Source organism: Theropithecus gelada, chromosome 2, assembly GCF_003255815.1.
Source record: "Theropithecus gelada isolate Dixy chromosome 2, Tgel_1.0, whole genome shotgun sequence".
NCBI classification, from domain to species: Eukaryota; Metazoa; Chordata; class Mammalia; order Primates; family Cercopithecidae; genus Theropithecus; species Theropithecus gelada.
In genome coordinates, this window is record NC_037669.1 from 136,053,349 (window position 1) to 136,080,199 (window position 26,851).

Genomic DNA, 26,851 nt, shown 5'->3' on the forward strand with positions numbered 1-26,851 from the left:
AATCAGGGTAATGATACCTACATTTCAAGATTGCTCAATATATTCAATGAGATGACAAATGTGAAAATGTCCATCACATAGATTTCTTTTACCTTCGTTGGATATTTACTACAAGCATTTAATGAGAATATCTAGAGGTTTCCAGCTAGTGCTTGGAAGACAGAGCTCACAGCAGCAGCAGTTTGAGCTGCACGAAGCCCACATCTAACGTGTCAGTTGTGTCACCCAACCTCTCTTCTTGGTTCTATTTCTCAGTATTTTCCCGTTGCCTCTACATCCGTATTTGAAGCTTTATAAGAAATACTCTGGTAATGCTACTTTTTACAGTTATTTCAAATTCTCTCATTACTTCAGCAACACAAATAAGCTTATTCACATTGATAAGTCATGACAACTGATATTTAATGATCCATCCTTAGAAATAATGATAGAGCTGTATTCATATTTCCTTAATAATCAATTTTTCCTAGAATAATCTCTTCTTATGTTGAAATATGTCATTGTCTCCGAATTTTAAATAACCTGTAAAGTTAGCATCCTCTAAACTCTAGCCATCTTGCATAATTCCTAGGCCCATTTCAGTATGTCAGTGCATGAATCAAAATTGTCATGAATAGTAAGCATTAATATAGGCAAGAAAAAAAGTGAATTTCTTATACCATCCGTTGACCAACCAACACATATTTATTGATCACCTACACTGTGCTCCACACAGTCCTATAGAGTATTATGCCTAGTGAGTTGTCAACATACAAATCACTGAGTCATAATCTAGAGCCAAAAATTAAAGCAGCATGCCAAGGGATGTAGAAAAATCTCAAATTGCCTCTAAGTAGACATCAATTCACACTTGCTAAGGCCTGATTGAACATAGTAATTAGGGACAGCAGCATCACCACCATCCCTGTTTGTCTCTGCAACTTAACTCAGCCTCACCTGAGCACCTTGCTATCTGCTGCAATTTCCACAAGTATGATTTGTGTTGTTTTTTTTTTAAGTTAGTACTAGCACAATAATTGGAGATACTTGAGGCAAATAATATAACCCTAGAATTCTTGAAGCAGCAACTGATAAGGATGATCCAACTGCTCCAACGATTCCTCCCAAAAATGCTCCAGTGCTGTTCCTAAAATTGGGCCTGCTTTCTTCCTGCCCTGTAAGAAGTACCAAAGCTGCTTCCAGTGATTTGGAGATAGTAAAACAGGTATCAAAGATCTGATAGCCCAAAGTGATGTTGGGCAAAATGTCCTTCCTCTTATTAACCTCCTTGATCATGTGGATCATGGCTTTCATTCAGCAGAATCCCTGAAAGTTAAACCTGAAAAAGAAATAGACTTTGTAGGTTATTAGGTGGGTCTTTGAGGGGAAAAGCAGCTTTTGGAGCATTTTGCCAGAGCATCAGCAGGCACCTCACTTTCTTGAGCATGTTAGTTTTTCTTAAATGATACTACAAACTTGAAAGATTCAAGTATGAGTGATATTCATCATTGATAGATTTGGATTGAAAAGTACCATTTTGGATGTCTTCTTGCTCTGTGTATCTTTCATATGCTATAATCTCTTTAAACTGCTATATCTTTTCACAAAAATATTCTTATATTCATAATTATAACCACCTAACAGGGCCTCCAATAATTTCTCAATACATTTTTCCCCATTAATTGGAAGTCGCTGGTGCCATATGAGTCTCCTTTCTCTCCTACTTGCTTTCTTTAGCTTTTTTTCTGGACATTAATTATAAAAATTATGTAAATACAAGGAAATACTTATGCTAGGAGTACCTAAAAGCAGTACATAAAATCTATATATACTATGACTCCAATTACAATAATTTTTCTATCCATAATTTCATTGTTAACGTTAAGAGGTTTTTAATTGAAAATGTCTTTTTCCTACTACTCCTAGATATAACCATAAATAAAATACCTCCTCCTTTCTGTTTCCTAGCCACTAAAAGGGTAATATATTTGTCTTGCAGTCCGTCACCACATTTGCTTTTAAATTCCTTCTCCACTAAAAAAAAAAAAAAAAAAAAAAAAAAAAAAAAAAAATTTAACATTTAATTGCAAACTCTTTCTTCCCAATCTTAACCAAATCTTAACCTATTTGAGAGCAATTTCCCCAAGACCTTCTTTCCTTAATATCTTCTGTGGCTATAGTATCTAACTCTGTGTCTTTTATTCAATAAGTATTTTTAAATTTAATATGTGATAGCAAATAGCCCTGTTGGCAGGGTGGAATTTTTCTCCATGTTTCTTTAATTGGGCTTTTAGTTTATTTTGTTTTTCATTTAATATGTAGTTATTGAGTTCCTCTGGTGCTAGACACTGTAAATACAGTCAGAAACAAGATAAACACAGCACTGTCTAAGCAAAGAAATAGAAAAGTAGCCAAGCAATTTCAGCATAAAATGATAAAAACAGTGATGGGTTAAACCTGGGAGCTATGAAATACAAAGAAGGGGCACCCAGTTCTAGAGGAATTAACAGCCAAGCTGAGGCTTTAAAGGATGACCGAAGAACAGGGGAAGAGTGCTGCAAACAGCATGCCTGAAGGCGTTACAGCAAGAGAACATGTCACATTCAAGGAATACAAAAACCAGTATGTTTGGAAGAGACAGGATGGGAGTGGGTGTGGACAATGAAAGCGGAAACTGGAAAACCAGAAGGTGCCAGAACACAAAGGGCTTTATCATCCTAAGACACTTAGTTTCCAAATTTACACTAATGGCAATATCCATTTTTGAAATAAATATAGCAATATCATTTTTAAAATAGAATAGCAACACATTTCAAGAACTAGAAAAATATACACTGGCTGTAATTCCTCCATCCATGAAAATTTATTTGAACAAACTGTTTTTCCCAAAGGAAAAAGTAATATGCCCCAACTGTTCATTACAGAATTATTTATAATATTGAAAACCTGGGAAGAACATACATGATGGAAACATTTTTCATTATTTTAAAACTATTAGAGAAATTACACAGCAGTATATGTATAATATTGTGAAAGGTGCAGTATGCAAAGTTGTTTCCATACTATAATTAAAACTACATGTGTAAGGTATACTAATATTTGGATAAGGATTAACAAGGAAACTTTTTTAATGCGCACAAAATAATTACTGGAAAGGTGGAATTTGGGATGATTTTTCTTTGATTCATTGATTTCCATTATGATAGTCACAGTATTATTATACAATGCATATATTTTTTCCTCAAGAAGTTTCTCTATGTCCTATGTTTGCTTAGATTAATGGAAACAAAATTAAAATACTCCCTTCCTCCTTCCATTTAACTATCTTTCTCTTTTCTGAGCAACATTTTCAAAATAAGAGCAAGTCTTCCTCTCTGGCCATATTTAAGGTCAGTTAAAGTTATAGTTAAAGTCTGGTCATACTTAAATGATGGCCGGTCAAAATTAGCATATTGTTAAAATTGTGGGTTTCAGAATGAAATTTCTCCAAACTCCAACCTGAATTTCTAGATCAGTTATAGGTGAAGGTTAACAATGCCAAAGTGAAATTATCAGCTTAGGCCCAGCCTGGCTTCTAAGTACCTCGTAGGCCAGGCCTCCCATGAGAACTCTCCCACTGGAGAAGTTGCATCACGTGGAGGAGTAGAGAGGCCCGGAAAACACTGGGGTACAGATGAGAGGAAACTGTTGACTCCTATAAGTGAAAGAGAATTATATAGGCTCTAATTTTGAAGAACTATATCAAAAACTTTTAAGACATGAAATGTTTTTGATATTCATAACACATATTTAGAATGGGTTGATTAAAATGCTGAAGAACATTTGAGTCTTATAAAGATGAGCAATTTGGGTTTCAGACAAATCAAGCTGGGAGACAAGCAGAATACACACAATGCCTTGCATAACAGATCCACATTGAGGACAAGAAACTGGCTTTTTAGATTGCCTGGACCACATTCAACCACTCTTAAGAGAAGAGGCAATCAGTGGACACCAACCCTGAGATGACTGGGCTGCCAAATGATCAGCCACAGACTTTGAAGCAGCTATTACAACACTGTTCCATAAGGTGAGGGAAAACCCTCTTAAAGCAAATGTAAAAATACAAGTCTGAACAAAGAAATAGAAGCTATTTCTTAATAGAAATTTTAGAAATGGAAGACCACTCAGATTAGTTCATCTTTTTGTGAAATCTGCACTGCAGAGCTTCAGGCCCAGCCCAAGTACTACCTCATCTTCCACTCCTTCTCTTCTGTTGTGATGGAATCCCGTTGGCAGCCGCTCTTTGTGTCCCAGAGAGCTCTGATATACCCCAGAACTCCTGTCTGTTGTAAAGATAAACTTGCCTTACTGCTTCTACTACCTACCTCCCTCCTCTGTACAGCTCATTGCACTTGCACATGCAATAAACCAACTTTCTATATGTGAGGCAATGTGGGGCAGTGCAGAGTTCCCCAAATGAAGAGTTCTGATATCAAATAAATTTGGGACGTGCTGCATGCTTAGCCCTTTCTTAGACATTCACAATGCTTGTCATATACTAAATGTTTGTGATGTCTTGGTAGTTACCCAATTTTATCCAAACCCAGAATCCTTTTTTCAAGGAGCATTTATCCGTTTGGAAAATATTCTTAAGGTGGACATGCAAAACACTTGGCTGATTCTGAGAGCCTGAAAGAAAACCACAACTCTGCCTTATGCTTTCCATGTGACCTTGTGTAAGCCATTTAACTTTTTTGAGCCTTAGTTTCCTCATCTGAAATGTTATCATAACATCTTCAACCAGCTGTTTTTAAGATTAAATGGGATGTCTTCTGTACCTAAGAATGAGTTAGTACTGAAGAAACATTCTCTTCCCAAGAGCTTCATCCCAGAAAAACAGGCCCAGATCCAAATTGTTTTTTATTTTCTTATTGTCTAGAGTGTCAAGAAAATCAAATACAAATACATGAAGTAAATAAATGCTATTGCTTATTTTCTCACAATTTTATAAAGAGGTTGAAATCAGCTTACTGATACCTCTCTGAGGCAGGTTCTGAGCTCAGGCCCTCATCTCCACAGGCCCTGCTGACTCCCTGGCCTCACTGTCGACCTTTTCTGTTTCCTGCTCCCAGATATCCCCTTCTGGGTGAATATTGAAGCTTTACCCATCCCTGGCCTCCATCCTATGGGACAAACTCGCTTTCTTCCATTTCCTTTCTTGTTATATTTTCAAGAGAAAAACTTTATATGTGATCTCTCAAAATATGAGAGAAAACAGAACCAACTCCTTACAACTTTCTGAAGGTAAATCTTCTCATTGTTTCCATACAATGCCTTTTTATCTGCCTCTCTCTCAAATCTTAGTGCTTACCACTTTCTTGTTTGTCATTCTAAATGACTCTGCCTCTTGTACTATTATCTGACTCTTCTGATCTTCCACTATGGTAGTTCATCAGGCAAGCTCTCTCCATAAATTCTCTTCAGAAATGCCCTGTCTTGCTCTCACTGTCCACCTTCCCCACATTTCTATTCCCTTATAGCAAGAAGGACCAACTGAAAAATAACTAGAACTCATCCTTTTGGGTGAATAACTAGTAGTCACTGTCTGCCCCTGTCACTTGCCAATAAACAGTAGAATTTTTAGTACTAAAAGCCAACCTAAAGGCTGTGGTGCTAACTCTTAGTGCTCTCCTGTATCTTACTCTCCACTTCTTCCTGACAATAAACAAGAAGTCATGGCTTAGAAATTTGGTACTTTGCCTGTTTTCACAGTTTCTAACTCCTGCAACTATTATTTATTTTACATACCTATATTGGGTAAGTTTGTCTTATATCACTTATTAACTTTTTTAAAGCACATTATATTTTCTTTCATGTGCACATATATCAAATACATAATGTAAAGCCAAGCAGTAGCCACTCAAATCCTGTTGGCATTGATTATGCAAATCCCAAAATATTCCTGATAAGTGAATTATTTTCAGAAAGGGATGTCGTTACTTCTCATCACTATTGCAACCACAAGGTATATGTAAAATTATTTTTAATGAGGAGGAGGGGAGTTTTATTTTAAAACATGTATATTGGCTTTTCCATTTAACCTTCTAGGAAAATAACCTTCAGAAGTTCCAATGCAGAACAGACAACAAATTAAATGATTCTGTTTATGAAATATAAATATTATATGTTTTGTTAAACTTCAAGTTTTCATTTTATGTAAGGATTGAAGAAGAGAAAAACTATGATAAATAACGAACTGAGTCTACCATAATGTAGCTGTAAACAAAAGCCGTTCTCATCTTTCTTCTTTTAGCTTCACAGTAAGAAAAGAATTAAACGATCTAGGAAAAAGATAAGTAGAGAGTGATTACAATCCTCTCTTCCAACAACATTATGGTTGATCCCTCCACTAATGATATCTAAATATGGGCCATAAAATATAATCAAAGGACAGTGGTTGTAATTAGCAAAGATTTAATGTGTAAGAAATTATTTACATTTTTACAATATGCATTTATAATTATAATAGCCATGCAGCATCATGGAAATGCTCCCTACACAATATAAAATGCTAAATATAAAATTGCATCTGTGCTATGGTCACAACTATGCACAAATTATGGATGCATTTCTATAAAGGGCTAAGAAAGCATATAGGAAAATGAAAAGATCTGCTTTGTTATGCAAGTAGAATGGTGGATAAATGTTTTATTTTTAATTTCTGGTGTTCTTTTTATAGCTGAAGTTGGGGGAGTGATCTAACACATGTTTGCCTTTATTATAATGGATTACAAGCAAATTCAGATTATCAATCATGGATCCCATTTCCTTACATGACAACTTGGAGTTAGGGGAGTGGAGGGCAGAACCCTCACAGCAACTAAAAGAACCTTGCCATTAACAGTAGCTCAGAAGTAAGTTAGTGTTCCCACACTGTGGATTTTCACTTGATGAGAGTTTAGTCTATAACAATTAATAATAAACCTGCAATACTGTAATTCTGCATTAGGGCTTCTCAAATCTTAATGTGTACATGAATCACCAGGGAGTCTCGTCCAAATGCAGATTCTGATTCAACAGGTCTGGGAATGTAGCCTGAGATTTTACATTTCTAACAGTCTTGGGTGACACCTCTAGGAGAGACCTGGCAAGAAGGGGAGGAGAAGGAGCTCTCAGGAAGAAACCCAGGGACATGAGCCTCACCAGTGACAAAGGAAACAATGTGAGCTGAGGGCAACACTTCACCTTAAAGTGTAGGTTAAAGAAAATGATGCATACAAAAAATGTTCATTGACCTCTTATGGGCTTTACAAAAGTTTCTAAGGTAGTTTATTATCCCGTAGTCGCAGAGGCAGGAAGGGAGGCTCAGAAATTAAGTTTCCCACCACCATGCTAATAAAAGTGGCAGAACACAGATTAAAAATGATGTATTCCATTCCAAATCTCATGTTTTGTTCACCTTACAAATGAAGAATCATGAGCTCACAGATCCAGCGTATGCTAAAGTGCAGACACCAAAGCACACATCCTTTCAGAGGCCTAGGGGTAGAGAGAAAGGACATGGACCAAGTCCCAGAGCAGGAATTGGAGGTGTGGCTTTTTCACTGTGTGACCCTCTCTCCATCTCTTGGACCTCAGGCCCCTCATCACCAAATAGGAGGCTTCAGACTAAACAGCATTGTTTCTTAAGGGTCTTAGGTCCTAACAGAGTCAGCAATGCTCTGGTTCTGACTGAGCCATTCCAAGGCTCAGATTCAATGATAGCTTAATAATGTGCTGCCAGAGCAAGCAGTAGCAAATTGTTTCACTGACTATCAAGGTGAAATTGTTTTCTCAATAATACTTTGAACCTAATTACCATTTTCACATGACTCTGACTTCAAGGACCCCCGATCAAAGCAAAAGACACCAGATGAATGTTGGTGCAAAAGGCCATAGGTGTTTAATCCCATGTGTCCACACCAAGACTCCTAGGCCTGAGACCATGAGCTGTATGTTTTTACCTCACTCCCCTAGACATGTTTGATCTTTGTGGTTCTCCAAGGGCCCTGGTGAAAGTTAGGCTTCCTTCCAGGAACAATAACACATCCTGTCCAGACTTGTCTTCACCTTCAAGTGAAAGAAGACATCCGAGCTCCTAAAGACTCTGGACCCATGTTATTAATAAAGGCTAAGAATATTTAAAGACTGTTACATGGTTTCCAGGAAAAGCTCAAACCCCAAATCTACTGCAGATAAACACTGCTGAGTGCTTCTGAGAAGCTGGGGCATTACAGCCATCCCAGTGCACTTACAGCTGGGTCACAGTCATTTGGTCAGGCACAGTTTGTCAGATGTCATTTGACTTTTATATTTCCCCATGTTACTCGGAATCCTAGGTAATACTCATGCCATACCCGCAAATGAATAAACACACTAATCTACTTTGTTTTATTTCCTATGCAGAGCCATCCTACCCAGTCACGTAATGACATAACACCTAGTTATATGTATTTAAGTTGCTGTTTTCACTTTGCAAAATGTATATTACAGCTGACTCTTAAACGACATGCGTTTGAACTGCATGGATCCACTTTCATGTGGATTGTCTTCTGCCTCTGTCACCCCCAAGACAGCAGGAAAAATCCCTCCTCTTCCTCCCCCTCCTCAGCCTATTCAATGTGACAATGACAATGATGAAGACCTTTATAATGATTCACTTCAACTTAATACATAGTAAATATACTTTCTCTTCCTTATGATTTTCTTAATAACATTTTCTTTTCTCTAGCTTACTTTACTCTAAGAATACACTATCTAGTACGTATACTAAATATGTGTTCATTGACTGTTCATGTTATCAGTCAGGGCTTCAAATCAACAGCAGGCTATTAGTAGTTAAGTTTTGGGGGAGTCAAAAGTTATGCACAAATTCCCAACTGCACAGGGGAAGGGGTCAACACCCCAACCCCCATGTTGTTCAAGTGTCAACTGTAGTTTTTTTAGATGTATGTCTCCAACAGTTAAAACATGTTTACCTATAATATGAATTTTGTGACATTATGACATTATGGCTTGCCTGTATCTTTATTTTGAGAAGAAAAAAAAGACCAAAAATAAATCAGCTTTCATAAGTGTGTTGTTATTATGATATTCAAGTTATTAATGAGAGGCCTCGAGGTGTGTAAAAAGTAGGCTTTGGGATTTTTTAACACGTCAATACTAATCACTTGTTACAGAAGAGCCCCTGTGTGTCTAAACAGAGAAAGCCCTTAATTATAGCAAAGGAGAAAGACATTCAGACACTGCAGGCATAAAAATCTTTAAACAGCTGCCTTGCTGAATTGAGAAAGCCACAGGTTACTACCTCGTCTGCTGTATCTATTTTCAGGAAAACAATTTGACAGCCTGATTAATCTCCTACCTCAATATCAGCTGACTCAATAAACAGCAACTCTTACCATACAGAACCTACAGCATCCTCTTTCTCCTTGGAAGCATCACATGTTACAGAGCTATAGCATGCTGTGGCTGCAACAAAAATCGTGAAGATGGTAAGCGATTGACTAAAGCTGGAAAACTATTATAATCACAGCCTTGCAGAGAATAAACATCTATTTTTTTTTTAATTTTGAAATAAAGAAAACTGACCAGCTATAATTCTCACCTAAAAAATTAAGTATGCCTGCCTGCCTCCAATCTTCTCTTTTAATCTATCCCAACACTGAAAGAAAGTGACCACATCAATCTCCAGACCACCTTTTACATTTTTTAGTTTATTGAAATATAATTTACGTACGACACACCAGCCCCTTTTAAGATGTACAGTTCAATATTGTTTTAGTATATTTACAGAGTTATGCATTCATCACTGCAATCTAATTTTAGAACACTTTCATCATCACAAAAAGGAAAACTTACTTCCCATCTGTCCCTCACTCTAAGCCTTAGGAAACCACTTAATCTACTTTCTGTCTTGGTAGATTTGTCCATTCTGGACATTTTATTTAAATTGAATTACACAATATATGGGGGTTTTGTGTCTAGTTTATTCATACAGCATAATAGTTTGAAGTTACTCATGTTGTAGTACATATTAGTACTTCATTTAAGAAATATCTTTGAGATATAATTTATACACCATAAAATTTACCCAATTAAAAAGTACAATTTAATGGGTTTTACTATACTTAAAGAGTTGCAAATATCACATGGACTACTTTGGGAATATAGAATCATTCCCCTTTCTGTCCACTACCACCCCCAGCCCTAGATAACCACTAATCTACTTTTATGTTGGTAAAGATTTCCTATTCTGGACATTTATATAAATGGAATAATAAAATATGCGGTCATTATTACTGGCTTATCTCATTTAACACAGCATTTTCAAAGTTTGCTCATGTTTTAGCATGTATTGGTACCTTCTTCCTTGTTACTGATTTCTTTTCATTGCCAAATAATATTCCATTGTATGGATGTGCCAGATTTTGTTTATTCATTTATCTGTTAATGAAGATTTGGATTGTTTTCACTCTTTGGCTGTTATGAACAATGCTGCTATGAACACTCTTTTACAAGTATTTGTGTAAACATGTTTCCAACATTTTGATGTTCATATAAACATGTATTCTCCCATATCCAGGAGTAAAATTGGTAAGTCACATGGTAACTCTATGTTTAACATTTCGAGAAACTGCCAAACTGTTTCCTAAAGTGGCTCCACTATTTTACGTTACCATTAGTAATGTACGAGGGTTCCAATTTCTCTACATCCTTACCACCACTTGTTATTCTCCTGTTTTATTATAGCCCTTCTAGTGCTTATAAAGTGGTATCTCGTTGTGGTGTTGGTTGTCACCTCCCTTACAGCTAATGACTCAGAGAAAGCTATATGCTTTCTCCTAGATGTTTTCAAATTTTAATTCTTACATCCAGGATTATTATCTATTTTGAGTTAATTTTTGTGTGTGATATAAGGTAAAGCCTAAGTTCTTTTTTCCCTTGTTTTCCTTTTCTTATAAATAATCAACTGTCTCTGCACCATTGGTTGGAAAAACTATTATTTCCAAAGTTGAAATGAATTATTATGGCATCCCTGGCAAAAATAACTTGACTGCAAATGCAAGGATTTATAATCTCAATTCTATTCCACCGGTCTATACGTCTATCATTTTGCCAGTGTTGTGCTGCCTTCATTACTGTAGTTTTGTTGTGATTTTTGATATCAGGATATGTAAGTCCTCCAATTTTATTCTTTTTCAAAAGTGTTTAAACAATTCCAGGTCTTTTCCATTTCCATGTGAATTTCAGGATCAGCTTGTCAATTTCTGGAAATCTTCAGCCAGCTAAGGAGTCTGATAGAGATTGTGTTGAATCTGTAGATCAGTTTTGGAAGTGTTGCCATCTTAATATTAAGTTTATGTATCAGAAGACTCAGATCATTTGCAAGGGCTCTTCACCTGCCTCAGATCAAATCCACCTACAACAGGTCTTACAAGGTCCAAGGTGCATCTTGATCCAGCCCCTAGTTAAGTAACCATTGCCTCTTTGGCAGCACCCCCTCCCATTGCCACCACAAAATACACTACAAGCCATATAAACCTGCCTTTGGTTCTTTAAATATGTGATGCTCTCTTTTATCTCCAGGTCTGTCCTCACTCACATACACTGCACATTCTCTGTGTCAGGGGTTTTCTCCCTTGTGCCCCATCCCTGATTCACTTCTTTTCCTTCACATCTCAGGTCCCTTTTCACTTTCTCTGAGACTCACATCGTGAGATATGCAGCTCCCCACAGTCTACTGACTTGCCTTTCTTTGTTCTTTCATAGTGGACTTCAGTTTATTTGATGGAAAACATTGTTCAAGACTTCAAATTGGTTGAAATATCTTGATTGAAATGAGTATCACTAGTCCTTGTTTTAGGCAGTATTAGAAATTTGGGCAGTTTTACAACTATTCTTGTGTCTTTAAACATTTTTATAACTCTTTATAAAATCTTCAGGATTTGGAGAAAATATTTTCCTTCCTTTTTTTCTAGTATTTTCCTCCAATCTGTTGTACTTGTTCATACCAATTGGACCTGTTTAAAATGGTTGTTGCAGGTTGACTAATGGCCCCTCAAGGTGTCTATGTCTTCATCTCTGAAACCTCGGAATATGTTTATTCTATGGCAAAATGAAAATCTACAGATGTAATTAAGTTAAAGACTATAAAATAAGGAGATTAACCAGGATTATCCAAGCGGGCGCAAAGATGAAATCACAAGTGTCCTTATAGAAGGGAAGCAGAGAGAGATACTACAGAGACGAGAAGAAAATGTGAGGAAAGCAGAGTCTGGGGTGTTGGCAGCCTCTCCAAACTGAAAAAGGCACGTAGTTGGATTCTCCTCTCATAGCTTCCATAGGGAACTAGTTTTACTGACATCTTGACTTTAGCTCAATGAAACTGATTTCAGAAACTGATCTCCAGAGTTGTAAAATAATAAATTTGTGTTGCTTTAAGCCACTAAATTTGTGGTAATCTGTTACAGCAGCTAAAGGTAATACAATAGTAATGAGTTGTAAATAACCTAACATCCAACAAGAAGGGCTAGTTGGAATCAACTTGGATGTCCAATAACATGCCAGTAGGAAACAACCTATGTGCCCACAGGAAGAAACCGGTTATATAGATTCTGATAAGTTTCAGAAGAATAGACGTGGTTTGGTTTTCTTCATCACCCAGGCTGGAGTGCAGTGCCGCAATCTAGGCTCACTGCAACCTCCACCTCTCGGGTTCAAGTGATTCTCGTGCCTCAGCCTCCTGAGTAGCTGGAATTACAGGCATGTGCCACCATGCCCAGCTAATTTTTGTATTTTTAGTAGAGACAGAGTTTCACCATGTTGGCCAGGCTGGTCTCGAACTCCTGACCTCAAGAGATCTGCCTCCCTTGACCTCCCAAAGTGCTGGGATTCCAGGTGTGAGCCACCCATCGCACCCAACCTGGTTTTCTTAATGCATTAGAAAAAGATCTGGGAGGCTGTCTACAAGTTATTAAAGTGGACAGGACAATGAGTATTCTTTATGCTATTCTTTTTATTTGTTTATTTCATCTTCAGTGAGTCAAAGGCTTCATTGTTGTTGTAGTAATAAAGGAGATAGATCAACAAAAGAAACTTTAGCAATGAAAGGAACAATAAGAAAACACAAGGAAAGGATCTGGAGTCTTTAGGAGCCTGAGTGGACTGTATGATTTCTTAATTTCTAATTTATATGCATCCAGCTTCTCCTGTACTATTTGTTCAACAATGTTTTCAAGAACATTTCCATCTTGCAAATTGGTTGAAAATGAGTATTTCTAATCGCTGGTTCCCATTTTTATAGCTTTTGTATGTACTATAAATACTGTATGATAATCTCTACTACTATATTTATGTGCCATAAGACAAAGATCTTGCCTAGAAATGATCATTTAGATGGTGAGAATCAGTAAAACTAAGTAAAATACTTGGAAAATGAGGCAATCTGCAATAAAATGTTGAGTTACACATCTTGGATTTTAAGGGAATGATATGTGGTGGTTCATAAAACCATAAACATAGCTTTCCATGTGCTTAGATTATTTATCCACATCAGCATCCCCAACTGTGAGTTCAAAATATACCGATTAACAATAACATTAATAGCAATGATAACAGTACTATTAGAATAAAAGTGTCATATTCCACAGTATATGTGTCTCATTGTTCAGCAACCCTTACAAAAACCATGTGCAGTAAAAATACTTCACTATTATTTATACTTTACACATGAAGAAGCTGGAGCTCAGAAAAGTTTAGCAATATTATCAAGGTCACAAAGCTCCTTAGTGACTTAGATGACTTTTCTATTTAGTGACCTGCCCATGGGAGGTACAGATATCCCAGATCCCCATCTGTCTCTAAGAATCAAAGATAAAGGGAATCACCAGTAGCTCCCCTACTCCATTGGGGATTTCCAGTGAAGAGGAACCTGTGGCAAGAAATTTCTGACTGACACCTGCTCAAAGCTCAAGGGAATTTCTTGCTGAGCTCATTGCTGTGATGCCTAACACTGGATGGCAATCTTGCACTAGGCAGAATTCATTAAGTGCCTAAGGGTCATGCAGGTCCATTTGTTTTTTGTTTTGTTTTGTTTTTAATTGTATATATTTAAGGTGCACAATTTTTTTTATATTAGTCCATTTGTTTTTAGAAGTAGGTTACTGTTGGCCGGGTGCAGTGGCTCACACCTATAATCCCAGCACTGTGGGAGGCCAAGCCAGGAGGATTGCTTGAGGTCAAGAGTTCGAGACTAGCCAACATGGTGAAACTCTGTCTCTAATAAAAATACGAAAATGAGCCAGGCATGGTGGCGCATGCTGGTAATTCCAGCTAGTTGGGAGGCTGAGGCACAAGAATCGCTTGAATCCAGGAGGTAGAGGTTGCATGAGCTGAGATCGTGCCACTGCACTCCAGCATGGGCAACAGAGCGAAACTCCATCTCTAAATAAATAAATAAATAAATAAATAAAAAACAACAACAAAAAAATAGGTTACTGCTCAACTTGCCAGAAGTGACTTACAATATTTGTGTTAAACACTATTATGATGTAGCAGAATGAGAATTTGTAACAATTCCAAAGTGCACTAAATGCAACTTTATTTTCTACAATTGTCCCCATCTTGCTCCAGCTGGCTCTGACTACAGTTCTGCTGATGGTCATTAAGGTACAGTTGAAATGGTGTTGGGGAATTTATTCATCCGTTTTCACACTGCTATAAAGAAATACCTGAGACTGGGTAATTTATAAAGTAAAGAGGCTTAACTGACTCACAGTTCCACATGGCTGTGGAGGCCTCAGGAAACTTATTAACACAACCATGGGGGAATGCAAAGGGGAAGCAAGCACCTTCTTCACAAGATGGCAGAAGAGAGAAGAACAGGGGAAACTGCCACTTATAAAACCATCAGATCTCGTGAGAGCTCCTACTCACTATCATGAGAACAGCATACAGAACCGCCCCCATGATCCAATCACCTACCTCCCTTGACACGTGGGGATTACAATTGGAGATGAGATTTGAGTGGGGACACAGAGCCAAACCGTATCAAGGAGGAACACTTGATTCTGCTAAAGAAGGGTAACAGCATCTCTTTCTAAATACTGTCTTCAGATAAAGACTCAATGTAATTCAGATTTATATTCTTCATAACAGTGGTTTCTCTCCTCTTAAGGAACTTCCCTGTCCAATTCTCCCTTCCTCTGAGTTCCATGGAAAGTTTATTACAATGTGGGGAAGAGCCTCTGGTCCACGTGCCACATTCTGTGTCCTTGCCGACCTCACTTCATTTGGTCATTGTCACAGCTACCATGTTGATAGACATTGACAAGATTGTGGATATCTAGACTATACTTTCAGGGATCATTTCTATAGTTTGTTACTAGAGAAGTTTCTCTGAATGTGTAGAGCACCGAAGACAAAAATCCCCTCTCTCACCACTCCTATTCACTCATAAGTGAGAGTTGAACAATGAGAACACATGGACACAGGAGGAGAATATCACACACCAGGGCCTGTTGGGGAATGGGGGGCTGGGGGAGGGATAGCATTAGAAGAAATACCTAATGTAAATGACGAGTTGATGGGTGCAGCAAACCAACATGGCACATGTATACCTATGAAACAAACCTGCACGTTGTGCACATGTACCCTAGAACTTAAAGTATAATAATAATAATAAATCAAAATTAAAATTATAAAAAAGTAAAATAATAGAAACCCCCCCAAAACAAAGACTGTAGATCTCTAGTCATGACTTCATGTGCAAGGCCCCTTCACTCTGTGACCTCCTTTTTCCATGACTCCAGGCTTCTTCTAGCCTACCAGTCCTCTCAGTTTCCATGTTCCTCTCTACTCACACACAGCCTGCAAGTACCTGTGATTCTCCAGTGCACCATTGTTCAGGCCATGGGGCATAGGGGAACTAGTTTAGGCCCATCTATGGAAACACCTCTCTCCAACATCACTTCTGAACTGAGCCCATAGGACGGCACCATGTTCAATAAGGTGCCACAAAAAAACCTATGGCTTTCCTCAACTTCTTGCAATCTCTCCAGCGTGGAGAGTCTCTGAGAGCCCCAAACCTATGTGGATGTTTAACCACACTTGCCACGTGCTCAACCCTAGGACATGGAGAACTAGGAAATTCTTACCTGGCCCTCATCTCTTTCTCAACTTCCCCCCTTTTCACAGCACCAGGACTTTCTGTTTACTTTCCCTTTCCCTCTGTAAGCAACGTTCCTATGTAATAGCCTGTTTCTTACCAACTGCATGAGTGTCTTTGCTCCACGTAGATACCTTTTCCCTTCCTTAGCACTAAAACCTTCATAATCTGGCCCTTATGCTAGAAGGACTACAGAAGTTTTTTTGTTTTTAATTACCAAGGGGCAAATATATTGTAATTATTTCAAGAATATCCGTTTCCAATAATAGCAGTAATTAAGTGTTAGGCTCTGTCTCCAGGGTTTGAAGCATGGCTGTACCACTCACTAACTGTCCAGCCTTGGATATGTCACTTAACTATTCTATACTTCAGTTTCCTCTTAAGTTGAAAAAAAATAGATAACAGTCAGCTTGTTATGATGCTTAAGTAAGATAAAGCAGGTGTAGCACTCAACATAGTTGCTAGTACACAACGAAGTGCCTAGCTAACATTAGAAATTAGTGGTGTTTCTTTGTTCCTTAGCTACTAAGTTAGTCATTCATTTAAGTTATTGAATTTCATGTACAAAAAAAGAACACTAAACAAAGAAAGGATACCATTATTTTATTTCCTTATAAAACCACAAAATTCTGCCTCCAGCTTTTTACATCCCCTTGCAGAAGATCATTGCTGAGATGCCTTTTTAGATCCCCTTGCAGAAGATCATTACTGAATGCCAGTGTTTCACTGGGCAGGCTTCATTAAGACCCTGGAGGGTGGGTTCTTCCTTTCTGAAAAAGGGCATGGTTAAATCAACTTAATCAAATGTTAAGTGAAAATTTAGGGTCTGTCACATACACACATATACACAATACACAATCTCTCCCATTTTTTTTTTTTTTTTTTGGGAAATGGAATCTCACTCTGTTGCCCAGGCTGAAGTGCAGTGGCACAATCTCAGCTTATTGCAGCCTCCGCCTCCCGGGTTCAAGCAATTCTCCTGCCTCAGCCTCCCAAGGAGATGGGACTACAGGTGAAGCCACCATGCCTGGCTAATTTTTGTATTTTTAGTAGAGGCAGGGTTTTGCTAGGTTGGCCAGGCTGATCTTGAACTCCTGACCTCAGGTGATCTTCTCACCTCGGCCTCCCAAAATGCTGGGATTATAGACGTGAACCACCGCACTTGGCCCACAATCTCTTCAAATCAACCAGAAAATATATCTTAAAAGCTATCTTCACATTTTAAATGATCTATTTAATACTAAATATCTTATTAACATTGAAAATGTCTCTTTTAATACTTCAGTAAGCGCCATTGTCAGTACATAGTATTCTATATACAACTGTCAAGTGTTTAGTAACAGCTGATTACTATGGCTTAATAGCCACTTCTAAATGAATCAGAAGCACTTTGAAACCTGGTTAAAGTAATTTATCTGGTTGTTCAAACACAGTTCCGCGAAACAAGCTGCAAAATGTACCTGGCTTATAGTCCTGCCCTTTCAATAAACATTTGCTGAAAAACAAAATGCTGTCACACAACTATACCTTGAAACAACTGTAACTCTTTAGAAACTACCATTATGGAGAGATTTTGGTCATAAAAGAAATTTTATTAAATTTAGTGAGATACATATAGGAATTCAAATTGTGCTGCAATATTCCTTTGTTCATTGGTTCATTCATTTAAACTACCGTTGAGAGAGATATTCAAAATAAGCCAGATTTGCAACTCCAACAACCCACACCAGAATGCAAAAATTTCCCTTTTCCTCTCAGAGCTTGTCAGTCTAAATAACACATATGTGTTTAATTTAACTAAATATCTAAATGATACTTCTAAGATGCTTGGAATATAGTTGCTTTTATAAATATAAGGCACTACCACCCCAGATATTACCAGAGTCTTATTTATAGTGTTAATTTTCACCTTCTATGAAAAAAAGAGTTTGCAGAGCAAACCTCAGACTAGTTTCTATGCAATTAAGAATGTGTGGAATTCAAATTAGTGAGACTTCATAGCATTTAGAACCAGAGGCAGAGCTATTCCCCTGGAGGGTCTCTGTCTTCAGAATTAACACTGCCTGTTTTGGTTTTGCAAAGTCTACATTTGAGGAAGCGGGAACAAAATCCCATCTAATAAACAAAAGTTTTCTGAAACTTTGGACTCTTTCAAAGCTAAGCAAATGCTTTCAAAGACAGGGCTTGAAAAAACCACTTTACTGCTCTTCCCTGCCCCGACCCCACCACCCAGTGCTGGGACATGGGGTACTGTCCCAATGCAGCAAATAAACAGAGGGAAGAATCGAACTGATACTAACTCAAATGTGTCCTTTATACTTTATTTTAAATTTCCATAATCAGGAGGAATGCAGAGGTTCCTTTCTGCAATGTGCTTTGGTAATACATTTATTTGCTTTTTGTGGAGGAAGAGCAGCTAGTGCTTCTCTCTGAAGAAATTACGAAATCTCTCTTCTACCCATTTTCTCGTCTTCATCCCTTTCCCAAATTACTAATTTTTCTTTTCCAAATAAGATTCCATTAGTTTTTTACTATAGACACAAAAATCAGAGCACCTGATATGCATGCCTTGCAGTGACGGAAAAAAAAATAGCAAATAAATGACAAGGAAGGAACAGGAAAAGCAAAGGTGAGAAATGAGATCTCTTGATATTTTTTCAAAGTGATCAGCTGGACATAAGTGTTGTTTAATGACTCCCTTCCTGCTCACCTCTCCTCAAGGGTCCCACTTCCCCCCACAGCTTACCCCTCTGGGTTGCAACTGGATAAAAAAATTCTAAAGTTTCTTCAATGAGGGGAATGATTTGTGTATGCGTGTGAGTGCACTAATTTGAAAAAAAAAAAAAAAAAAAAAAAAAAAAAAACCCCAAGCAAATATGTATGGATAATCTTCATATCTAGGGAAGAAATGAAATTCTTCTGGTTAAGTGAATAAGGTAAGATAAGAATGTTAATTTATTTTAATGGGTGGTATATCAACTTTTCCCTGAAAAACATGCCCAATTCAATAAAGGAGGAAATCATCATTAAAAAGAAGTTGAGCAGTTTTTTAGTATATTATCCTGTTCATCATAATAGATATTGTCTCTGCCTACCCCAAAAAATAAAATAGAAAATACAAGCATATAGGGCTGGGCATGGTGGCTTACACCCGTAATCCCAGCACTCTAGGAAGCCAAGGCAGGTGGATACAAGGTCAGGAGTTTGAGACAAGCCTGGTCAACATGGTAAAACCTTGTCTTTACTAAAAGTACAAACATTAGCCGGTGTGATGGTTGTATGCCTGTAGTCCCAGCTACTTGGGAGGCTGAGGCAGAAGAATCGCTTGAACCCGGGAGGCAGAGGTTGCAGTAAGCCAAGATCATGCCACAGCACTCCAGCCTGGGGGACACAGAACAAGATTCTGTCTAAAAAAAAAAAAAGACGAAGAAGAAGAAGAAAGAAAGAAAGAAAGAAAATACAAGCAAATTTAGGATGGCTGGCAAGATGGCCAAATAGGAATAGCTCCAGTCTGCGGCTCCCAGCAAGATCAATGCAGAAGGCAGGTGATTTCTGCATTTCCAACTGGGGTACCCGGCTCATCTCATTGGGACTGATTAGACAGTGGGTGCAGCCCATGGAAAGTGAGCTGAAGGAGGGTGGGGCATTGCCTCACCCAAGAAATGCAAGGGGTTGGGGAACTCCCTCCTTTAGCCAAGGGAAGCCGTGAAGGACTGTGCCATGAGGAACAGTGCATTCTGGTCCAGATACTACACTTTTCCCACAGTCTTTGCAACCACAGACCAGGAGATTCCCTCAGGTGCCTACATCAACAAGGCCCTGGGATTCAAGCATAAAACTGGGCAGCTGTTTGTGCAAACATTGAGCTAGCTGCAGGAGATTTTTTTCATAACCCTGTGGCACCTGGAATGCCAGCGAGACAGAACCGTTCACTCCCCTGGAAACGGGGCTGAAGCCAGGGAGCCAAGTGGTCTAGCTCAGCGGATCCCACCCCCATAGAGACCAGCAAGCTAAGATCCACCAGTATGAAATTCTCACTGCAGCACAGCAGTGTGAAGTTGACCTGGGATGCTTGAACTTGGTAAGGGGAGGGGTGTCCACCACTACTGAGGCGTGAGTAGGCAGCTTTCCCCTCACAGTGTAAACAAAGCCTCTGGGAAGTTTGAACTGGGCAGAGCCCACCACAGCTCAGCAAAGCCGCTCTAGCCAGACTGCCTCTCTAGATTCCTCTTCTCTGGGCAGAGCATCTCTGAAAGAAAGGCAGCAGCACCGGTAGGGGCTTATAGATAAAACTCCAATATCCCTGGGACAGAGCAGTTGCAGGGAGGGGGCAGCTGTGGACACAGCTTCAGCAGATTTAAATGTTCCTGCCTGCCAGCACTGAAGAAAGCAGTGGATCTCCCAGCACAGTGCTCAAGCTCTGCTAAGGGACAGATTGCCTCCTAAAGTGAGTCCCCAACCCCTGTGCCTCCTGACTGAGAGACGCCTCCCAGCAGGAGTTGACAGACACGTCATACAGGAGAGCTCTGGCTGGCATCTGGTGGGTGAGCCTCTGGGATGAATCTTCCAGAGGAAGGAGCAGGCAGCAATCTTTGCTGTTCTGCAGCCTCCACTGGTGATACCTAGGCAAACAGTGTCTGGAGTGGACCTCTAGCAAACTCCAGCAGACCTGCAGAAGAGGGGATAGACTGTTAGAAGGAAAACTAACAAACAGAAAGCAATAGCATCAACATCAACAAAAAGGACATCCACACAAAACCCCATCCAAAGGTCACCAACCTCAAAGACCAAAGGTAGATAAATCCACGAAGATGAGGAAAAACCAGTGCAAAAAGGCTGAAAATTCCATAAACCAGAATGCCTCTGCTCCTCCAAGAAAATCAAAACTCATCACAAGCAAGGGAACAAAACTGGATGGAGAATGAGTTTGATGAATTGACAGAAGTAGACTTCACAAGGTGGGTAATAACAAACTCCTCTGAGCTAAAGCAGCATGTTCTAACCCAATGCAAGGAAGCTAAGACCCTTGAAGAAAGGTTAGAGGAATTGCTAACTAGAATAACCAGTTTAGAGAAGAACATAAATGACCTGATGGAGCTGAAAAACACAGCATGAGAACTTCGTGAAGCATACACAAGTATCAATAACCGAATCAATCAAGTGGAAGAAAGGGTATCAGAGACTGAAGATCAACTTAATGAAATAAAGCGTGAAGACAAGATTAGAGAAAGAAGAATGAAAAGGAATGGGCAAAGCCTCCAAGAAATATGGGACAATGTGAAAAGACCAAACCTATGTTTGATTGGTGTACCTGATAGTGACTGGGAAAATAGAACCAAGTTGGAAAACACACTTCAGGATATTATCCAGGAGAACATCCCCAACCTAGCAAGAGAGGCCAACATTCAAATGTCAGAAGTATAGAGAACACCACTAAGATACTGCATCAACTAGTGGACAAAATAACCAGCTAGCATCATGATCACAGGATCAAATTCACACATAACAATATTAACCTTAAATGTAAACGGGCTAAATGCCCCAATTAAAAGGCACAGACTGGCAAATTGGATAAAGAGTCAAGAACCATTGGTGTGCTATATTCAGGAGACCCATCTCATGTGCAAAGACACACATGGGCTCAAAATAAAGGGATGGAAGAAGACTTACCAAGAAAATGGAAGGCAAAAAGAAGCAGGGTTTGCAATCCTAGTCTCTGATAAAACAGACTTTAAACCAACAAAGATCAAAAAAGACCAAGAAGGGCATTACATAATGGTAACAGGATCAAAGAAACAAGAAGGGAAAACTATCCTAAATATATATGCACCCAATACAGTAGCACTCGGATTCATAAAGCAAGTTCTTAGAGACCTACAAAGAGACTTAGACTCCCACACAATAATAGTGGGAGACTTTAACACCCCACTGTCAATATTAGATCAACAAGACGGAAAATTAACAAGGATATTCAGGACTTGAACTCAGCTCTAAACCAAGCAGACCTAAAGGGTATCTACAGAACTCTCCACCTCAAATCAACAGAATATAATTTCTTCTCACCACCACATAGCACTTATTCTAAAATTGACAATAATTAGAAGTAAAACACTCCTCATCAAATGCAAAAGAATGGAAATCTATTGGGGGAACCCACCCCCAATATTTCAATGTAGTTCTTTCTATTTTCCATAAATGTTAGCCAGCTGAGAAATAAAGAAAAAGAGTACAAGGAGAGGAATTTTACAGCTGGGCTGCCAGGGGTGACATCACAGATCAGTAGGACCGTGATGCCCACCTAAGCGGCAAAACCAGCAAGTTTTTATTAAGGATTTCAAAAGGGGAGGGGATGTACAAACAGGGAGGTCACATGCTTCAAGGGGGAAAAAGTAGAACAAAGATCACATGCTTCTGAGGAAAGAGGACAAGGGCAAAATCAGAACTCCTGATAAGGGTCTATGTTCAGCAGTGCACATATTGTCTTGATAAACATCTTAACAGAAAACAGGGTTCAAGAGCAGAGAGCCGGGCGCGGTGGCTCAAGCCTGTAATCCCAGCACTTTGGGAGGCCGAGACGGGCGGATCACGAGGTCGGGAGATCGAGACCATCCTGGCTGACACGGTGAAACCCCGTCTCTACTAAAAAATACAAAAAACTAGCCGGGCGAGGTGGCGGGCGCCTGTAGTCCCAGCTACTTGGGAGGCTGAGGCAGGAGAATGGCATGAACCTGGGAGGCGGAGCTTGCAGTGAGCTGAGATCCGGCCACTGCACTCCAGCCTGGGCGGCAGAGCGAGACTCCGTCTCAAAAAAAAAAAAAAAAAAAAAAAAAAAAAAAAAGAGCAGAGAACCGGTCTGACCAAAAATTTATCAGGATGGAGTTTCCCAAACCTAGTAAGCCTGAGGGTACCGCAGGAGACCAGGGCATATCTCAGTCCTTATCTGAACTGCATAGGACAGATGTTCCTGGAGTGGCCTTTATAGACCTCCCCCAGGAATGAATTCCTTTCCCAGAGTATTAATATCAATATTCCTTGCTAGGAAAAGAATTTAGTGATATCTTCCCTACTTGCACGTCCATTTATAGGCTCTTTGCAAGAGGAAAAATATGGCTTTTTTTGCCTGACCTAGCGGGCAGTCAGACCTTATGGTCGTCTTCCCTTGTTCCCTAAAAATCGCTGTTATTTTGTTCTTTTTCAAGGTGCACTGATTTCATATTGTCCAAATATACATGTTTTACAGTCAATTTGTACAGTTAACACAATTATCACAGTGGTCCTGAGGTGATGTACATCCTCAGCTTACAAAGATAACAGGATTAAGAGATTAAAGTAAGACAGGCATAAGAAATTATAAAAGTATTAATTTGGGAACTGATAAATGTCCATATTAAAATGAAATCTTCACAATTTATGTTCCTCTGCACGGCTCCAGCCAGTCCCTCTGTTAGGGGTCCCTGACGTCCCACAACAGAAATCATAACAAATAGTCTCTCAGACCATGGTGCCATCAAATTAGAACTCAGGATTAGGAAACTCACTCAAAACTGCACAGCTACATGGAAACTGAACAACCTGCTCCTGAATGACTACTGGGTAAATAATGAAATTAAGGCAGAAATAAATAAGTTCTTTGAAACCAATGAGAACAAAGACATGACATACGAGAATCTCTGGGAAACAGCTAAAGCAGTGTTCAGCAGGAAATTTATAGCACTAAATGCCCTCAGGAGAAAGCAGGAAAGATCTAAAATCAATACCTTAACATTACAATTAAAAGAACTAGAGGCCAGGTATGGTGGCTTATGCCTGTAATCCCAGCACTTTGGGAGGCCAAGGCGGGTGGATCACAAGGTCAGGAGATTGAGACCATCCTGGCTAACACAGTGAAACCCTGTCTCTACTAAAAATACAAAGAAAAAAAAAAAAAGAGCTGGGCATAGTGGTGGGTGCCTGTAGTCCCAGCTACTCTGGAGACTGAGGCAGGAGAATGGCGTGAACCTGGGAGACGGAGCTTGCAGTAAGCTGAGATTGCACCACTGTGCTCCAGCCTGGGTGACAGAGTGAGAATCCACCTCAAAAAAAAAAAAAGAAAGAAAGGGCCGGCGGTGGCTCAAGCCTGTAATCCCAGCACTTTGGGAGGCCAAGACGGGTGGATCACGAAGTCAGGAGATCGAGACCATCCTGGCTAAGACAGTGAAACCTCGTCTCTAATAAAAAAATAAAAAATACAAAAAACTAGCCAGGCGAGGTGGTGGGCGCCTGTAGTCCCAGCTACTCGGGAGGCTGAGGCAGGAGAATGGCATGAACCCAGGAGGCGGAGCTTGCAGTGAGCCCAGATCGCGCCACTGCACTCCAGCCTGGGCAACAGAGCGAGACTCTGTCTCAAAAAAAAAAAAAAAAAAAAAAAAGAAAGAAAAAAGAAAAAGAACTAGAGAAGCAAGAACAAACAAATTCAAAAGCTAGCAGAAGACAAGAAATAATTAAGATCAGAGCAGACCTGGAGGAGATAGAGACACAAAAAGTCCTTCAAAAAATCAGTGAATCCAGGAGTTGGTTTTTTGAAAAGATTAACAAAATAGATAGACTGCTAGCCAGACTAATACAGAAGAAAAGAGAGAAGAATCAAATAGACACAACAAAAAATTATAAAGGGGAGATCACCACTGACCCCACAGAAATAGAAACTACCATCAGAGAATACTATAAACACCTCTATGCAAATAAACTAGAAAACCTAGAAAAAAATGGATAAATTCCTGGACACATACACCCTCCCAAGACTCAATCAGAAAGAAGTCAAGTCAAATCCCTGAATAGACCAATAACAAGTTTGAAATTGAGGCAGTAATTAATAGCCTACCAACCAAAAAATCCCAGGACCAGATGGACTCACAGCCAAATTCTACCAGGGGTACAAAGAGGAGCTGGTACCATTCCTTTTCAAACTATTCCAAACAATAGAAAAAGAGAGACTCCTGCCTAACTCATTTTATGAGGCCAGCATCATTCTGATACCAAAACCTGGCAGAGACACAACAAAAAAAGAAAATTGCAGGCGAATATCCCTGATGAACATTGATGCGAAAATCCTCAATAAAATACTGGCAAACCAAATCCAGCAGCACATTGAAAAGCTTATTCACCACAATTAAGTCGGCTTAATCCCTGGGATGCAAGGCTGGTTCAACAAATGCAAATCAATAAACATAATCCATCACATAAACAGTTCCAATGACAAGAACCACATAATTATCGCAATAGATGCAGAAAAGTCCTTTGATAAAATTCGACACCATTTCATGCTAAAAATTCTCAGTAAACTACATATTGATGGACCGTATCTCAAAATAATAAGAGCTATTTATGAAAAACCCACAACCAATATCATACTGAATGGGCAAAAAAGCTGGAAGCATTTCCTTTGAAAAAAGGTACAAAACAAGGATGCCCTCTCTCACCACTCCTATTCAACATATTATTGGAAGTTCTGGCCAGGGCAATCAGGCAAGAGAAAGAAATAAAGGGTATTCAAATAGGAAGGGAGGCAGTCAAATTGTCTCTGTTTGCAGATGACATGATTGTCTATTTAGAAAACCCCATCGTCTCAGCCCAAAATCTCCTTAAGTTGATAAGCAACTTCAGCAAAGTCTCAGGATACAAAATCAGTGTGCAAAAATCACAAACATTCCTATACACCAATAACAGGCAAACAGAGAGCCAAATCATGAGTGAATTCCCATTCAAAATTGCTACAAAGAGAAAAAAATATCTAGGAATACAACTTAAAAGGGATGTGAGGGACCTCTTCAAGGAGAACTACAAACCACTGTTCAAGGGAAATAAGACAGGACACAAACAAATGGAAAATCATTCCATGCTCATGGATAGGAAGAATCAATATGGTGAAATGGCCAAAGTAATTTATAGATTCAATGCTATCCTCATCAAGCTACCATTGACTTTCTTCACAGAATTAGAAAAAAACTAAATTTCATATGGAAACAAAAAAGAGCCCATATATCCAAAAAAATCCTAAGCAAAAAGAACAAACCTGAAGGCATCGCACTACCTGACTTCAAACTATATTACAAGTCTACAATAACCAAAACAGCATGGTACCGGTACCAAAACAGATATATAGACCAATGGAACACAACAGAGACCTCAGAAATAATGCCACATACCTACAACCATCTGATCTCTGACAAACCTGACAAAACAAGCAATGGGGAAAGGATTCACTATTTAATAAATGTTGTTGGGAAAACTGGCTAGCCATATGCAGAAAACTGAAACTGGACAACTTCCTTAAACCTTATACAAAATTAACTCAAGATGGATTAAAGACTTAAATGTATGACCTAAAACCATAAAAACCCTAGAAGAAAACCTAGGCAATACCATTCAGGACATAGGCATGGGCAAAGACTTCATAACTAAAACACCAAAAGCAATGACCACAAAAGCCAAAATTGACAAATGGGATCTAATTAAACTAAAGAGCATCTGCACAGCAAAAGAAACTATCAGCAGAGTGAACAGGCAACCTACAGAATGGGAGAAAATTTTTGCAATCTATCCATCTGACAAAGGTCTAACATCCAGAATCTACGAAGAACTTAAACAAATGTAAAAGAAAAAAAAAACAACCCCATCAAAAAGTGGGCAAAGTATATGAACAGA

General features: G+C 39.0%; 1 protein-coding gene and 1 pseudogene across 1 annotated transcript in view; one reads left to right on the forward strand and one right to left on the reverse strand.

Annotated features, from left to right (window-relative positions):
• LOC112619386 (vomeronasal type-2 receptor 1-like) overlaps window positions 1–26,851 on the reverse strand; it is a 44,138-nt gene that overhangs the window by 14,682 nt on the left and 2,605 nt on the right. The window contains 2 exon segments of the mRNA XM_025377376.1: window positions 1,027–1,318; window positions 7,965–8,070. Coding sequence (XP_025233161.1) covers window positions 1,027–1,318; window positions 7,965–8,070 — 398 coding nt within the window.
• On the forward strand, window positions 15,348–15,429 carry LOC112620001 (annotated as a pseudogene).